At 43.7% G+C, this 18,151-nt stretch overlaps 1 protein-coding gene across 1 annotated transcript in view; it reads right to left on the bottom strand.

The window, feature by feature from the left end:
• rps10 (ribosomal protein S10) overlaps positions 1–18,117 on the bottom strand; it is a 19,615-nt gene extending 1,498 nt beyond the window's left edge. Inside the window, exons 1-5 of the mRNA XM_043716954.1 lie at positions 18,037–18,117; positions 16,152–16,301; positions 9,078–9,252; positions 5,124–5,195; positions 898–953 (exon numbers count right to left, since the gene is read on the bottom strand). Coding sequence (XP_043572889.1) covers positions 898–953; positions 5,124–5,195; positions 9,078–9,252; positions 16,152–16,301 — 453 coding nt within the window. The 5' untranslated portion in view covers positions 18,037–18,117. The remainder of the gene's footprint in view (positions 1–897; positions 954–5,123; positions 5,196–9,077; positions 9,253–16,151; positions 16,302–18,036) is intronic.
• Between the last annotated feature and the right edge of the window lie 34 nt (positions 18,118–18,151).

Below are 18,151 nucleotides of genomic sequence, written 5' to 3'. Positions count from 1 at the left end.
AGTCCGCATCGGGAGCAACGGATACAATATATGATATTAGTGGATGTGCAGGTAAAACTTTGGTGGATGTGGAAAGCTCCTTTGGGGCCTTGGATGGAGGTGAGGGAGGAGGTGTGGGCGCAGGTTTTACAGTTCCTGCGGTGGCAGGGGAAAGTGCCAGGATGGGAGGGTGGGTGGTAGGGGGGCGTGGACCTGACCAGGTAGTCACAGAGGGAACGGTCTTTGCGGAAGGCGGAAAGGGGTGGGGAGGGAAATATATCCCTGGTGGTGGGGTCTTTTTGGAGGTGGCGGAAATGTCAGCGGATGATTTGGTTTATGTGAAGGTTGGTAGGGTGGAAGGTGAGCCCAGGGGCGTTCTGTCCTTGTTACAGTTGGAGGGGTGGGGTCTGAAGGCGGAGGTGCGGATGTGGACGAGATGCATTGGAGGGCATCTTTAACCACGTGGGAAGGGAAACTGCGGTCTCTAAAGAAGAGGCCATCTGGTGTGTTCTGTGGTGGAACTGGTCCTCCTGGGAGCAGATACGACGGAGGCGGAGGAATTGGGAATACGGGATGGAGAGGGACATGAGTCAAATGCTGGCAAATAGAACGAGATTCATTTAGGTTGTCTGATTGGCATGGACGAGTTGGATCGTAGGGTCTGTTTTTGTGCTATACATCTCGAAGGCTCTATAACTAACAACATTACAATGGACAGTCCATTGGACTTTGTATGCTGAGCTGGAAGTTTGGAACTAGGAAGACCTTCCAGCTCAGGACTTTATACAATGGACTTTGTATACAAACTTCACTTATTCATTGCTTTGGAACTGGACAAAATCTTTTCACTTTCTTCAGCCACTGGATCAAATTTCAAATTACTGTGCATCCCACTTTTCGAAAAAAGACAATACTTACAAACTGGAATTCTGTAGCTGCACCAGCGCCAGCTTCAGCCTTTTTGTCTGCACCAACTGTAAAAACAATCAAGGTCTTTATAACACTTTCCTACTGGCATAGATCAAAGCATCCATTACAAACATCAAACCCAGTTCTCAAATGGATAGCATTCACCAGTTTTAAATCAACAGTCCCTATACCCTGTGCTGACAGTAACTCGACACGGTTTCTGAAATAAATCTGACCCAGAAACCGAGCTGGAGCCTGATGATTCAGGGCAATGTGCTGACCCAAGTGAATGGAAGACAGAGTGGATAGAGTTGATTTAAAATAAAGAAGCGGACCCAAATTCTCTGCATGTTCCTGAAGTTACTATTTAAACAAAGGGCAGGTATTCTTTTGATTATCAACAAACTTTAGGTCTTTGTTGGGTACCCTGCCCAGTCCGCCTGGTAACTTGCTGAAAAGGTCCACTTTTCAAGTGAGCTACTACTTAATGGAGGGAAGTTCGTTAACAATCATGGGACTTCAAAGGGTGCTCCTTTTGTGACTTAATGTTCAATATAGAAAATCACACTAACAGAACACACAAGTTTGGGTCAACATTTCCCAATACATTGCAAATAATTCACAGTTGCACAAAATATACAGAATATAGCCATAACCATATTCAAAGCCAGACTTCAGATTAATGGCCAGAAAGGACCAAGCAAAATTTTAACACTCCAACAAACTCCATCTCTATCAATAAAAATTGAAAAGAACAATAAACCTGGCCTCTGCGATATCTACAATAGGTGGAGGAAGACAGACTACAGCCAACCTTGACAATGGTATGAAAATGAAACAGATTCATTTCTTCAGGAAACAGGAAAGCCATAAAGCAGCATTTGTATCAAGACTACAAAATTTCACTCCTTGCCAAAGACAACATTCTGCCAATGCCAGCAAAGATGTAAGCAACATCCAGCCAAATCTGAAGATAAATAAACAACACCCCTCAACCCCTAGAAAACACCAGATCAGGCAAGGAGCTGATTGAAAACACTTAAGATCCACAAGAAAACACTGCCACTTACATTTATCCTTTTCAAATAGTTAGAGGATTTAGAAAATGTAGAAAATCTAAAGCACAAAAGGGCCACTCTGCCCATCATGTTTGCACTGGCTGAAAAACAACCAACCCAGCCTAATTCCATTTCCATTTATAAGGCTTCGGGTGCATATCCAGGCATCTTATATGGAATGTATTCATATTCTAAAGGCAGTGAACACAAGACAATCTGACCACAAGCCAAGGGGCATCAATTGAATAAAAGGAGACATCTAAGGTTTGACTGTAGAAGCAGAATGGTTTTACTTTTCTGCAAATGCATTTTAACTTGAAAGATTTTTATAGAGTTTCAGCAGTTAAATCAAGACACATTTCTACATGCTATGGAGAAGTTTGGAATCCTAAAAATTTAGAATTGATTTTGGAACAATTGTTCATTTTAAAACTGTTGGTTCTCGCTAACTGAAGGCATCAAGAGACATGGGGAAAGATAGGTTTCATGCAGAAAGTCTGCAGATTAGATACTGTAAGGTAAAATAAGATTAATGGGCTAAATCATCAAATAGTGATATAAGGCATTGAAGTTTAATTCACTCAGCTACTGGAATCCACTTGTACCATTGCTAATCTACTTCTTAACTGCCGATAGTAATTCAATTGGAACGACATGTGTTAATACAAGTGTGTGTCTGGCTTCACTCAAATAGTTCTCCACAACTGGTGTAATGGATTGATATACAGAACTTCCCATCATCTTGATGAGTAAAGATCCCATTCAGCATGTTATTGCTTAGCCACAAAGAATAATAAGGTTCAAATTCACCCCCATTCAAATGCTGGCATTAAACTCCCATTAGGCCACTGTCTATGGATCATACCTCAGTGCAAAAGTTACCATGAGGCAAGGTGAGAAAAATAATTCTAAGGTATAATACATGAAATACGACGCTGCACACACAGATATGCATTTAAAATCCAATGAGGTCTCAGATAAAGCCCAAAATGACAGTTCAGGAACTTTCATTTGCACGAACAGATGAGAAAACTTACAATTAAATTCAGACTGGATGACCACTTTGCAGAACATGTCCACTTTGTCCATAAGAATGACTCGACCTTCCAGTTGGTTCCTATGTCAATTAACCACATTGCTCCCACATGAACATTTCCATTCTGGGTCTGCTGCAGTGTTTCAATGAAGCTCAATGCAAACTAGAACAACCACCCCAGTTTCATTTGGGCACTCTTCAGTCTTCCGATACAGATATTCTTCTGATACAGATTTTCAGAACTTCAGAGCACGAGTTCTGTTCTCCAACTTCTGAGTTTACACCCATCCAACATCTCCCTATTGAAGTTAATGCACTCGGCTACTGAAATCTGCCCAGAAGGAGCAATTCCATTCCAGGTCATTCCAGATGGCCACCTAGCTCAAGGGCTACAATTTGGCCTCCCACATGAATAACAATTCCCTCCAGTGCATCTCCTCCAATTCTCGCACTCCTGCCCTTGAATTTCACCCCTCTAACTGCAACAACCCCCTTGTCCTCACCTCCCACCTCACTAATCTCTGGATTCAGCACATCATCCTCCGTCGTTTCCGCCACCTATAAATCAGACCCCACCAGATATATACATTCCCTCCCCACCCCTATCTGCGTTCCGCAGAGACCATTCCCTCCGCGACTCCCTCGCTAGGTCCATGCGCCCCCACACGTTCACTCTCCACACCCAGCAGCTTCCCTTGCCGCCAAAAGGGGTGTAAAACCAATACCCACACCGCCCCCTCATCTCCATCCATGGCCCGAAAGGATGTTTTCACATCCGGCACCTCATCTACTGTGCCATTACTTTCGATTTGGTCTCTTCTACACTGGGAAGACACGACGTCAACTTGCGGAATGTTTCAGAAAACATCGCGGGGACACATACCAATCAACCCCATCGCCCCGTGGCCGATTACTTCAACTCACCCTCACACTCCACCAAGGACATACAAGTCCTGGGCCGCCTCCACCACCAAATCCAAGCCATCTGACAACTGGAGGAAGAACGCCTCATTTTCCGCCTTGGGACCCGTCAACCACATGGCATCAATGTTGACTTTAACAGTTTCCAAATCTCACCTCCCCCACCTCATCCTGGATCCAACCCTTCAACTTGGCATGCCCTCCTGAACCAGCCATCTTGCTTCTCACCTATCTGCTCCACCCTATCATAATCACCCCTGCACCTGTATCCACCGGTCACATTCCTAGCTACCTTTGCCCCTCCTATTTATCTCTCAGCCCCCTTCCCCCTACCCCAACATTCCTGATAAAGGGCTTATATCCGAAACATAGACTCTGAAGAATATATCAGTCAGAATGTTAACTGTGTTTCTCTCTCCCCAGATGCTGCCAGACCTGCTGAGTTTCTCCAGTACGTATTTAGTTCATTTGAGATTTCCAGCTTGAGGTAAGTTTGCTTTCATTAAATAAATTAGATACCCAAGTCCTTGTTTCCACTCCAAGAAAATTTATAAAACCCAACAAAAAAATTTAGAAGGTTTGAATTTGGGCCCACATAGCAGAAGTGTGCAAGGAAAGTTCAAGAATTCTTTATAAAGATAGAGCGAAGCAAATACATTATCTGGGCTAAATCTATTATTTCTCAAACTAATCAGTTAAACGCAAACAAACAACTCAAAAAGATCAGCCATCTTCCGGTATGGCTAGCTGCTTTTTGTTTTAAACAATGTACACAGTTCCTCAAGTTCCACTTTGGATACAAAAAGGGAAAGCCTTTTCGGGTTCTGGAGGCGGGGGGGGGGGGGGAGCTCATGTGTAAGCGGTTTTTGAGAAGATTTGTAGCTCAGGTTGATGATAAGTATGCAAGTTACCTTGCTGAGCTGGAGGATTTGTTTTTAAACATTTCGTCACCATACTATGTAACATCAGTGAGAGTCTTCTTTGAAGCGCAGAGACTCTCCCTGATGATGTTATCTAGTACGGTGACGAAACGCCTGAAAATAAATCTTCCAGCTCAGCGAGCTAACTTACATACTTGTGTACAAGTTAAGTTTCTTTGAACTGTGTCCAATTGTTCCACTATTGATAAATTATAAACCTGGAATCAGAAAACACAAAAACTAGATTGCATCAAGTTAGATATCATCCATACAACTCAATGGCTGATGATCAATACTTACGGGGAGCAGCCCGCCTGTAAGTGTCTCTGTCAGCTTCACCACGAAGACGAGATGGACGGTCCTCACCCAGACCTGCAAGTATTCCAAAATGTTAACACACTATATCTGAAGGGCAAAAGATTAAAATGGACTTCAATTTATACACCACTTTAAACATCAGAACATGAGAAAGAGTGCTTGAGAAACACTGCAAATGTCTGTAATGTGGGTTAATACCCTCGTATACCAAGCAAAATCACAAACAGCAAAGAAATGACAAGATTATCTATTTTACTGGCATTGGTTGGTTGACCAAAATGCCAAGATAATATTTGTTTCTTTAAGTCTTGTTCTTATTCCAAAAGTTAAGCACCATCTAAATAATAGTGCAGCATCTCTCAATAAATGCCAGCATTAATTACAAGCTAAGGTCGATAGTATGGAACCCAAATCCATGAACACAACTCGAGTGTAACCATTCAGCCAAGATTGATGTTATTATAGTAACAGCTGAACCCCATAGTAGATCTTAACGGGAGGCCAACTAACAACAAAGCTAATGCATTGTAATTGGGCCAGTGGTGCAATAGTTTTATTGTCCCAAATGTATAAAGCTTTTTGCAGCAAATTCTACCTAACCACCACAAGGAGGGTAGGTAACTGATACTATTTGAATTTTGCCATTCTTCCAGGAACACACTATAACAAACATGAAACTCATTTACATTATAGCTTGATGTGAGTGCGCCTTGGTAACAATTTTAAATGTAAATATCAGGACTTTAATAAATGCAATCTAATTTTAGAAGTCTATGATATTAGGAGAAGGATGAAAAATAGTTTCTTAATATGCACGGCTTTTACTGGGCTTTTTTTTGTCTCATGTTGCAGCTCATTAACTTGATTTAAGTCTTTTGAAATAGTAACAAAGTGCATTGACGATGACAGAATGGTGGACGTGATCTATACCGACTTCAGTAAGATGTTCAACAAGGCTCCACATGGTAAATCTAAACAAGGTTAGATCACATGCAATACAGAAAGAACTAGCCATTTGGATACTGAACTGACTTAAAGGTAGAAGACAGAGGGTGGTGGTCGAGGGTTGCTTTTCAGACTGGAGGCCTGTGCCACAAGGATCGGTGCTGGAAATTCATTGAGCTGGTGTTGTGGACAGTGAAGATAATTATCTCAGCGTACAATGGGATCTCAATCAGATGGGCCAATGGGTGGCACTTGGAGTTTAATTTAGATAAATGTGAGGTGCTGCATTTTGAAAAGGCAAATAAGGGCAGGACTTATACACTTAGTGGTATGGTCCTGGGGAGTGTTGCTGAATAAAGAGACCTTGGAATGCAGGTTCATAGTTCTTTGAAAGTGGAGTCCCAGGAGAAACAGGATAGTGAAGACAGCATTTGCTGTGCTTGCCTTTATTGGTCAGTGCACGGAGTATGGGAGTTGGGAGATCACATTGAGGCTGTACAGGACATTGCTTAGGCCAATTTTGGAATACTGTGTTCAATTTTGGTGTCCCTATCGAAAAAATATTGTGAAACTTGAAACTTGAAATATTTACAAGGATGTCGCCAGGGTTGGAGGATTTGAGCTATAGGGAGGGGCTTGAACAGGCTAGGGCTGTTTTCCCTGGAGCGTCAGAGACAGACAGGTGACCTTACAGGCAGTTATAAAATCATGAGGGACATGGATAGGCTGAATAGCCAAGGTCTTTTCTCCAGGGTAGGGGAGTCCAAAACTAGAGGGCACAGTTTAAGGTGAAAGGGGAAAGAGTTAAAATGGACCCAAGAGGCAACGTTTTCATGCGGAAGGTAATGCTTGTACAGAATGAGCTACCAGAGAATGTGGTGGAGGCTGGTGCAATTACAATATTTAAAAAGCATGGTTATGTGAACAGGAAGGATTGAGGGGGATATGGATTAAATGGGACTAGATTAATTTAGAATATCTAGTCAGCATGGACGAGTTGGACCCAAGGATCTGCTGCATGCTGTACAGCTCAATGACCGTATTTGCGGTGAAGGTTCAAGAGGCACCTTGAACCACAAGTGATTCAAGGTGTCAGACTCCACAAAGTCTTGATTCACACCTTAAGAATCTTGGTCTAAATTGGATTCTAAAATTACAGCACCCAAGTTGCTTTTTACTGCATTTAAAGGTTAAAAACTGTAGCAGGGCACGGTGTAAGAAATGTGCAAAATATCAATGTACGCTAAATTGGTTTGAAATGCAGCAACCTCACAGGTAAAGATTTGCTTTACAAACAGACTGGCCAATGAATCAGATAGAAAAGTAAGTTTGGTGATACCACCACCAAATTGGGTCACAACTTAAGGATGAAACATTGGCAAAATAAAGTGAGCACTATGTACTGCCAATCACAGTCTCACCTAAGTGATCAAAGAATTTTAAAATGTTTGAAATACAAAATTTCAATTGCTAAATACTTGATCACAATAAAGTTCAAGTCGTTTGATAACATATTTCATGCACAATATACATTCCATAACTAGAATAGCCTAAAGCTCCATTAATTGATTTTCACCAATTTTCTGAACTGGCTGCTTTGATGTGGATGAAGTGGAGAAGCACAACTTCTCTGCTTGCGGAGAAGCAGTAGAAGAGTTAAATATATAATCAAGGGATGAGCTGTACTATTTCTGTACTTATAATGCATCATTCTCCCGTCAAAGCTCAATGAGTTTCCAGAATTGTAACTCAAGAACAGAGCTGTGCAGACATCAGGCTAGTACCACCAGAACAGACAGCAACATTGCATAAAACTTCCCAATTATTCCAAGTACTGAGGCATTATGAGAGTAGGCTATTCAGCCCCTCAAGTTTATTCCAGCACAATGTCATCTAGGCACCTTGATTCCCTCACCTACTAATCTCAGTTTTAAAATTAACCTGAGCACCAAATTCTGGGGATAGAATTTGCCCTCTCCTCAGTGTACAGGAGTGGGCATTAAAATTAAAACTCGGCCATTCTGGACAAATGCAAGTTAAAAATATAATTCATAACCATTTCTACATATGTAATGACAACATACTTGTTATGGATGAATACACCACAGCAACACTGAAAAAACAGTTTTCAGTAATTTATATAGGAATCTTGTTGCACAGAATCCCTATAGTGTGGAAAGCAGATCATTTATCCATTGAGTCCACACTGACCCTCCAAAGAGTATCAATCCACCTCAATCCTGTAACCCTGCATTTCCCATAGCTAGTTCATCTAGCCTACACATCCATGGACACTATGGGCAATTTAGCATAGCCAATTCATCTAACTTGCATATCTTTGGTCTGTGGGAAGAAACTGGAGCACCCGGAGGAAACCTGTGCAGACACAAGAATGCCTGTGTGGAGTCTGCACAATTGGACGCAAACCTAGGTCCATGGTGCTGTGAGGCAGCAGTGCTAACCACGAGCCATTGTGCCTCCCCGATTTCTGCATGTGTAACTCTTGCCTTTTCAGCTGGAAAGCAAGGCATGATATAATGCAGAAAATGGGCATTACTAATTACTATACATCAATCTTGCTATAACAAAGCATTAAAAAAAAACTTACAGATCTTAGTTGTTGCAGCCTCTAAGTCTGTAATCCTAAGGCTTAGCCACACCCATTTTATTCCATTTTCTTTTTCCCAGTACATTATCTTTGCAGTGAGCCCCATTCAATCTCAAGGTAAAACGACCTGACAAGACAGCATGGCCATAAACAGATGCTTCCATGCTGGATGATTCTACGATTCGGTGGCTCAGATTCCAGAGCCATTTTGAACATTTATTTTTCAAAGTAGCAGGTTAATGTTAGACACATATAAATAAAATAGCAAGAAAAAAAAAGCTAATAAAATAATGCTGTATTTAAATATTTATATAATCTTGGGCTTTTGTCAAGCTTGTCTAATGTTAACAACTGCAGGATTAATTCTCCAGAAAGTATATTACTTTTAGGCCTTGGCCTGGCAGTCTCAGGACGAGTCTGGCGACGTAGAGTAGCAGGAACAATTTCAGGAGGAAGGTGAAGATAGTCACGCAGGTACTGAATGCCCTCGTTTGTCAAATACCAGTAGAAGTGTCGCCAAGCAAACTGCTCCTTTACATAACCACGAGATTTCAAAGACTGCAGATTAAAAAGAAACAATTTAACTGTCAGGTTGTTTTTAGTATATCTGATACATACAACTTATCATTCAAATTGAAACCTCCATGTTTAAACTACAATATACAAGATTCTGAACTACTAACTGGAGTAAAGCAATTTCTTGAGACAGATGTGCAGCCTTCAGGCTAGAGCAGGTACCTATCCTTATGTTCTCATATCAAAAAACATGTTTTCTTTTATCACTATAGCCCTCAGGTTTACTGATCCATACTGTGCAATGAACTGCTTTGCAACAGGCTTTTCTGGACTCTAGATTTACGAAGTTTTTGATTCTCTCAAAGGATCTGGGACATCACTGGAAAAACCAAGACTTGTTGCCCAGTCTGAAGTGCCCTTGAAAAGGTGGTGATGAACCATTGCCATCTATCTGGTGCAGTTAAGTCCACAGTCCTGTTGGGAGAGTTCTAGGATTTCAATTTAGTGACATTGGAAGAATAGCAATACAGTTCCAAGTCAGGGAATGGTTTGTGGCTGGGAAGAAAACTTGCAGATGGCGATGTTCCCATGCTGTCTAATCCACCTAAATGTTAGGGGTGATGGGTTTGGAACATATTGCCAAAGAAGGCTTAATACTTTGCTCCAGTACACTGTGTATGGTATACACTGCTGTCTCCATGCAATACTGGTGGAGGGAGAGAACGTTCAAGTCAATGGTTGAAATAGCTATCAAGCAGACTCTTTCACCCTGGATAGCTTGAGCTTCTTCAGGGTTGCCAGAGCCACACTACAATTACCTTGGCCTTGCAGATGATCTATTGGCTCTTGGAAGCAAGGTGGTGTGTTAATACAACAGAATTAATAGCCTGACCTGTACTTGCAGCTGCAGTATTTATGTGGCTGGCCTAGTTGCTGCTGATGAACAGTAATCCCCAAGATGCTTACACTGAAGGATTCAGCAACCGTAATGCCACTGAAAAATGGGAAATGGTTAAACGTTCTCATGTTGGAGATGGTCATCATCTGGCACTTGTGTGGCACAAATGTCACTTGGAGTCATAGAAACGTACAGCGCGGAAACAGACCCTTCAGACCAACTCATTCAAGCTAACCAGATTTACAACCCAATCTAGTCCCACCTGGCCCATATCCCTCCAAACCCTCCCTATTCATATACCCATCCAGATGCTTTTTAAATGTTGCAATAGTACCAGCCTCCACCACTTCCTCTGGCAGCCCATTCCACACACGCACCACTCTCTGCATGAAAACGTTGCCCCTTAGGTCTCTTTTATATCTTTCTTCTTTCACCCTAAATCTATGCCCTCTTGCAATTTGTTAGTCAAAATCTGGTAGTCCAGCTCTAGCTGCATATATGGATACACACTGGTTCAGTTATTTTAACAGGTGTAAATTGCATTGAATACTGCACAATCCATAAATATCCCTGCTTCTGACCTGAGGATGAGGCAGCCGAAAATGATTGGTCTTAAAATACCACCTTGAAGAATGCCTACAACCATGTCCAGGGTCTTTGAGGTACAACCTTCTATAGCCACGATCGCCTTCCTTTGTACATCCGACTCCAAACCTTAACCCTCCCAAAAATCCTGTTGACTTCAATTTAGCAAGGGTCCCTCTGTTTCACTTGGTCAAATGTTCCATTGATGTCAAGGGGAAATCAATCATACCTCACTTCATAAATTCAGCTCTTTTGTTAATGTTTGGATTAAGGTTAAAATGATGTCAGGAGTTGAATGACCCTGGTGGAACCCAAATTCAGAACTAGTGAGCAGGTTTTTGCTGTGTAACTGGCACTTGTCAACCATACCTTCCACCTCTTTGCTGCGGTTTAACAGGAGGGAGGAGTGATAATTGGGAGACAGTAGCAACTGCAGATGCTGGAAATCAGAGGCAAAAAATGTGAAGCTACAAGTGCATAGCAGATCAGACAGCATCCAAGGAGCAGAAGGTCAACGTTTCGGGGTGAAACCCATCAGGGCTGAGAAGGAGAAGGGAGCCCAAAAGTACAGAGGAATCTCAATTATCCGGCATGCGATTATCCAAATTTTGGATTATCCGACAGGATCGCAAGGTCTCGATGCTTGGCTAAACTGTCCCAGCCAGCATTCGATTATCTGACAAAATACTCCCCGGCTGTGTTGTTTGGATAACCATGGTTCCTCTGTATGTGGACGGAGGGGAATGGGGCTGGGGGAAGGGTGGGTGGGATGATGAGGTGGATGCAGGTCAGGGGTTACTATGATTGGTCAGTGGGAAGGGTGGAGTGGATAGGTGAGTAGGAAAATGGTCATCTTAAAACAGATCAGGGAGGTGGGAGAGCCAGACATGGGATTAGGCTGGGGGAGGAGTGACTTTGAAGCTGGTGAAGTCAATGTTGAGGCTACTGGGCTCTAAACGTTCCTGGTGAAATAAGGTGTTGTTCCTCCAGGTTTTGTTTGGCCTCACTCTGACAGTCAAGGACATGTTGTCAGGGGAGTGGGAGGGGGAATTAAAGTGGATGGTAACCACAAAGTTGAGTTGGCACAGATGCTCAGCGAACTGGACTATGTACTTGTGTTTGGTCTCCCCAATATATAGAAGACCACATTGGAAGTAACAGATTCAACAGATGAGGTTAAATGACACGAATCTCTGTTGGATCTGGAAGGATTGTTTAGGGCCTCGGACAGAGCTGAGAAGGGAAGTGGTGCGAGGACAGATATTGCACTCTTGTGGTTGCAAGGAAAGGTACTGGGTGTGATGGAGAAGTTGGTGAGGAGTATAGAGTTGACAAAGAATTTGCAGAGTGACCAGTCCCTGTGGAAAGCGGATGGGATGAGGAAGGAAATACCTTTTTGGTGGTGGGATCTGATTGTAAGTGGCAAAAGTGTCAGACAATGATGCATTGGATTCAGAGGTTGGTGGGATTGTATGTGAGAACTAAGGGGACTCTATCCTCATTGGTGTTGGGGGAGGGGATTTGAGGGCATCCTTAATTACTGAGGGGAAACTATGATCGCTGAAGTAGGTTGATATCTGGGATGCCCTGGAAGCAGATGTGGCAGAGGCAGAGGAATTGGGAGTATGGGATAGCATTTTTGCAGGCGGGTGGGTGAGTGGAAGTGTAGTTGAGATAGTTGTGAGGAGTCAGTGGGTGTGAAAAGGTATCAGGGGTGAGTCGGTTTCCAGAGACGGAGGGGTCCAGGAAGGGGAGGGAGGTATCAGAAATGGTGCAGGTGAATCTGAGGGCACGATGGAAGGAGTTGGTGAACTACTCAAGCTCCTTGCAGGAGCACAAGAGAGCACTGATGCAATCATCAACATAGGGGAGAAAGAGGTGAGGGATGGTGCCAGCGTAGTTGCAGAAGAGGGACTGTTCCAGGTATCTTACAAAGAGGCAGCTTGGGCCCATGGCTACCCCTTTGGTTTGTAGGAAGTGGGAGGAATCAAATGAAAAACTGTCGAGGGTGAGGACCAGTTCTGCCAGGCAAATGAGGGTGTCAGTGGAGGGGGTGATAATTGGCTGGGACGTCATTTGTGGACCAACCCTACCCAGGCAATTTTACACACTTCCAGATAGATGTCAGATTTGTCCCTTTACTGGAACAGGGAGAAAGTGAGGAGTGCAGATTCTGGAGATCAGAGTCGAAGAGTGTGGTGCTGGAAAAACAAAGCCAGTCAAGCACCATCCAAGGAGCAGGACAGTCAACATTTTGAACCTGAGCTCTTCATCAGGAATGAGGGGGCCAAGGAGGCTGAGAGAATAACGGGAGTGTGGCTGGTGGCGGGGGGTTTGGTTGGGGGTGGGTGGAAGGTAGCTGGGAATGTGATAGGTAAATGAAGGTGGGGGTTGATGGCGATAGGTCAGAGGGTGGAGCCAATAAGTGGGAAAGAAGATGGACAGGCAGGACAGTTTAAGAGGGCGGTGCTGAGTTAGAGGGTTGGATCTGGGCTAAGATGGGGCAGGGTAAATGAGGAAACTGGTGAAATCAACATTGATCCCATGTAGTTAGAGGGTCCCAAAGCAGAAGATGAGATATTCTTCCTCCAGGCGTCGGGTTGCTAGAGTTTGGCGGTGAAGCAGCCCTAGGACTTGCATGTCCTTAGTGGTGTGGGAAGGGGTGCTGATATGTTCGGCCACAGGGCATTGGAGTTGTTTAGTGAGTTAGCCCCAGAGATGTTCTCTGAAACATTCCAAAAGTTGACATCCAGTCTCACCAATGTAGACACTACCACATCGAGAGCAATGGACACAGTAAATGATGTGTCTGGAAGTACAGGTAAAGCTCTGTTGGATGTGGAAGGATCCTATGGGGCCTTGGACAGAGGTGAGGGGGAGGTGTTGGCGCAGGTTTTGCACATCTTGTGATTGCAAGGGAAGGTGTCCTCTGCTCTAACCCCAACCTCACAGCAGACGAAACTTTGGGGGGGAGGGGGGGGGGGAGAGAAGAGTTGTTTGGCCCATCAACACTCCATTGCTGAAGCCAGACGCTAACTCGCAGTCACCTCCTCCAAATGGCCCCTCGACCACAAACTCACCTCACGTCACCAAACTATCATCTTGCTAACCACCCACAACCTGAACACCTCAGGGGGGGTCGCCCACCAACAGCCCCCAACCTCAGTCCAGAAATCCCACACCACCCGGTTCTATCTTATTCCCAAATTCACAAACCCAGTCAACCCATCATCTCAGCCTGCTCCTGCTATACCAAACTTATCTCTACATTCGGTACACCACCCACACCCTCCACCTCCTCCGTGACTTTCGTTTCCCCGGCCCCCAACACCTCATCTTCACCATGGGCATCCATCTGCTGTGACAAAGGCCTACAAACCCTCCGTTTCTTCCTCGCACCAACCTAACCAGTACCTTTCCACTGACACACACATTCAATTGAGTGAACTGGTCCTCACCCTGAACAATTTCTCCTTCAAATCCTCCCACTTCCTTCAGATCAAAGGGGTAACCATGGGCACCTGTTATGCTTGCCTCTTTGTTGGGTACATGGAACAGTCCATCTTCCTCCGCTACAATGGCACAACCCCCCCATCTTTTCCTCCGCTACATCGATGACTGAATCAGTGCCACCTCTTGCTTCTAAGAGGAGGGTGAACAGTTCATCAACTTCACGAACACCTTCCACCCTGACCTCAAGTCCACTTGGACCATCTCAGACACTCCCTCTCCTTCCTGGACATCTCCATCTCCATTTCCGGCAACCTACTCAACATGTCACATATATAAACCCAACGACTCCCACAGCTACCTCGACTGCACCTCATTCCACACTGCCTCCTGCAAAAATGCTATCCCTTACTCCAAATTCCTCTGCCTCTGCCACATCTGCTCCCAGAAGAACCTAATTTCACCACAGAACATCCCAGATGGTTTCCTTTTTCAGGGACTGCAATTTCCTCTCCCACATGGTCAACAATGTCCTCCAGCTTATCTCCTCTGCTGCCCACATCTCCGTCCTTGAACCTCACCCCTCCAATCACAAGCTCAGAGCCTCAGTATCACCTTCCACCCCACCAACCTCCAGATACAACGCTTCATCCTCCAGCATTTCTGCCATCTACAAACAGACCCCACCACCAGAGTTATATTTCCTTCCCCAACCCTATCTGCTTTCCACAAAGACAATTTCCTCCCTGACTCCCTTGTTAGGTCCACAACCCCCCACTAATCCACCCTCCGCCACTACTGCAAAAGATGCAAAACCTCCACCCATACCTCCCCCTTCACTTCTTCCACATCTGACAGAGACTTACCTGTACTTCCACACGTCATCTACTGCATCCATTGCCCTCGATGTGGTCTCCACATTCGGGAGAGAGGACGCCAACTTGTGGAATGTTTCAGAAAAAGTCTCTGGGACACGCACTAAACAACTCCACCGCCCTGTGGCTAAACATTTCAACATCGCCTCTCACTCCGCCAAGGACATGCAACTCCTGAGGCTCCCCCACCACCAAATTCTAGCCAACACTGAGTCCCTCTAACCACATGGGATCCATGTTGATTTCACCAATTTCCTCATTTACCTGCCCCACCTTATCCCAGATCCAACCCTCTCACTCAGCACCATCCTCTTGAACTGCCCTGCCTGGCCATCTCCCTTCCCACCTATCTGCTCCACCCTCCTCTTTGACCTATCACCATTACCCCCCACCTATCGCATTACCAGCTAGGTTGCCCCAGCCCCACCCTCTCCCATTTAGCTCTCATCCCTTTGGGCCTCTCCCGCAATCCTGATGAACAGCACATGCTCGAAACGTCAACTCCTACTCCTTGGATGCTGCCTGACCGGTTGTGCTATTCCAGCATTACAATTTTAAACCCTTTACTGGAACAGCCAATCTAAAGGTGCAGTTGTTTTTTGAGCACAAATCCTTAGTAATATTGCCAGAACCCAAGCCTTTGTAAAGGCCAGTGCTTTCAGCTATTTCTTAATATCATGAAAAGTGAACTGAATTGGCTGAAGACTGGCATCAATGATATCGTGGTTCTCTGGAAGTAGAACTAGATCACCCCTTTGCACTTCTAACTGAAACTGTTTGCAAAAATATAAGGCCTATCCTTTGCAATGATTGACATTATCCCTCTCCACCTTTAGAGCATTTTGAGATCACTGGACTCTCTGAATACTAACAATGTTAAATCTTCCCACTACTAGTAACTATGCATTCAGCTACCAAGACCCCAAGCTCTGAAATATCTTCCATTTACCCAATACCGCCTCACTTTCCTCCTTTTAAGATTCACCTTTAAACCTATCTTTTTGAGTAAGCTTTTGGCCATCCGCCTTAGCATTTCTAATAGAGTCAGTGTCAAACTTGTTTCATAAACTCTCCACAAAGCTCCTTGGAAATTTATGGACTTTTTATAAATCGTTGCTGTTTAAATACGATACCTGCATGGCTTTCATTACGTGCAAGTTAGGGACATTTTTGTCTGCCAATTCTGGATGTTTTGGCATATGCACATCCTTCTTAGCCACCATTACTCCCTCCTTGAAGAGGAGCTCATAGATAGCAATACGATTCTTCTTGGGCATCAGCATCTGAAATACAACAGAAGGTCTTCAATATTGGAAATCCACAGAAACTAGTTTGGCCATAACCTAATATTAGTGAATCACTGCCAATATTAAGCCTAATATAGGTCTATATTCACTAAAACATTTACATTATGCGTTTGGTTAAGTACAATGCAGGAGTTTATTGTAGATTGTAGCTCCCTTCGCAGACATACCCTACATTGACAGCACGTGTGGCCTGGCACACAGACTACCTCCTGTTTGAAACAACCTCCATCTCATTGTCTACAGTACAATTTTGAAGCTTATTTTAAGAAAATTAAATAGTAACAGGAGCTTTACTGCTAGGTATAGATAAAACCATTGTTGGTTACAAACCAGATTCACAGTATCAGTGTCCTAGTTAAGATTTGCTCCCCCATCACTTTCAATAAGGTGATGGTATTGTGAAGTGCCTCTGCAAAGTTGTCTTTCTTCAGTACCTCAATCTCTGCAGGAATGTCAGCAGCAAAGGCAGTCAGAAACACAAGTGTTATGTCACATTTCTGGACTTCTCTTTGTAAGGGGACCACACAGACCAGGAACCTGGTTTCTGTATTGGATACAATACCTCCCACGATTTGGTAGCTTCTCTGCTCCAAAGGGCCAGTCCTGAGGCTATCAGATTAGAGTTACAAACTATACTGATGATGAAACTGCTTTCAAACCAAAGCTTTCATAATAAGGCTGAAACAAAGTAAATTAATCAAAACAGATTGTTCTGGTCTTTTTTTAAAATTAGTTGCATCTGAAGATAAAATACAACCCATCTTTCAAATAGCACCCTTAACCAACTACTCAAGAGGCAACTTCAGAATATGGCTCCAAGCGGACAAATTAGAAACAAGTCAGCCATCCCTTCAAACCCTGCATTACCAATCAATAAGATCACAGCCGATGTGTTCCAAATTCCATCTACTTTGATTTTTCTTTAACAAGTACCTGTAAGACATGACTGATCAATCCACCTTCACTTAAAAATATTCAATGACTCCTACTTCCCGAGGCAGAATATTCCAATGCCACACATTCCAGAGAGAAAAACAAGCCCCTCACTTGTTTTTTAAAAAATTACCCTAATTTTAAAAACACTGTCCCCTCTTTCTGGAATCACCCGCCCTTTCTATTTCCACCTTGTCAAGATCATAAGAATCTATAGACTTGAATCAAATCACCCTTTTCTCTTTTGAATTCTAGTTGAAACAATTTCAGCCTGTTCAAAGTTCCTCAATAGACAGTCCGCACATCCAGGTATGAAACCAGTAAAGTTCCTCCAAATCGCGTATTTTCTTTTTTACTTCAGTGCATTTCCAATGCTTATTGTTAATATTAGGCTCAACAACCTATTACAGGAACTCATCTTTGAAACAGCGGTACAAGAGGGTCACTTTCCCCGCATGAAACCAGAAAGCTTGCATAAAACATTAACTCAATACTAACGATAACTGTTCAAAACAGACGTCTTTAAAACTACACAACTTCCTGTAACTTTTATTCAGTCAATTAACAGAGCCTGAGGCCTAACCTCTCTATATCATCACCACCACAGCAGCAGCTGGGAAATAACGTATAAACTATTCAATAAGTACTCATGAAGTTGTAGAAATGAGTGAGTGAATAAATGCAGATGACGCGTTTGAAGCATTATTGAGATTTTGAAGGTTCATCCCAGCGGGATGTTAAAGATATTTAAGGATTTGGACAGTCCTTCCTTACATACCTTGAACTCTAATAATAGGGCTGAAGCAGGAAAAGACCAAGCATGCGCACTCAAAGCCTCTTCCTCCTTCGCCGAGGGTCCTGAATATTGGAGCCTGCGCCAGCTGCCTGACTGA

The sequence above is a fragment of the Chiloscyllium plagiosum genome, chromosome 26 (genome assembly GCF_004010195.1).
Source record: "Chiloscyllium plagiosum isolate BGI_BamShark_2017 chromosome 26, ASM401019v2, whole genome shotgun sequence".
NCBI lineage: Eukaryota > Metazoa > Chordata > Chondrichthyes > Orectolobiformes > Hemiscylliidae > Chiloscyllium > Chiloscyllium plagiosum.
The sequence above is the reverse complement of the archived record's forward strand: the minus strand, read 5'-3'. Positions and strand labels throughout refer to the sequence as shown.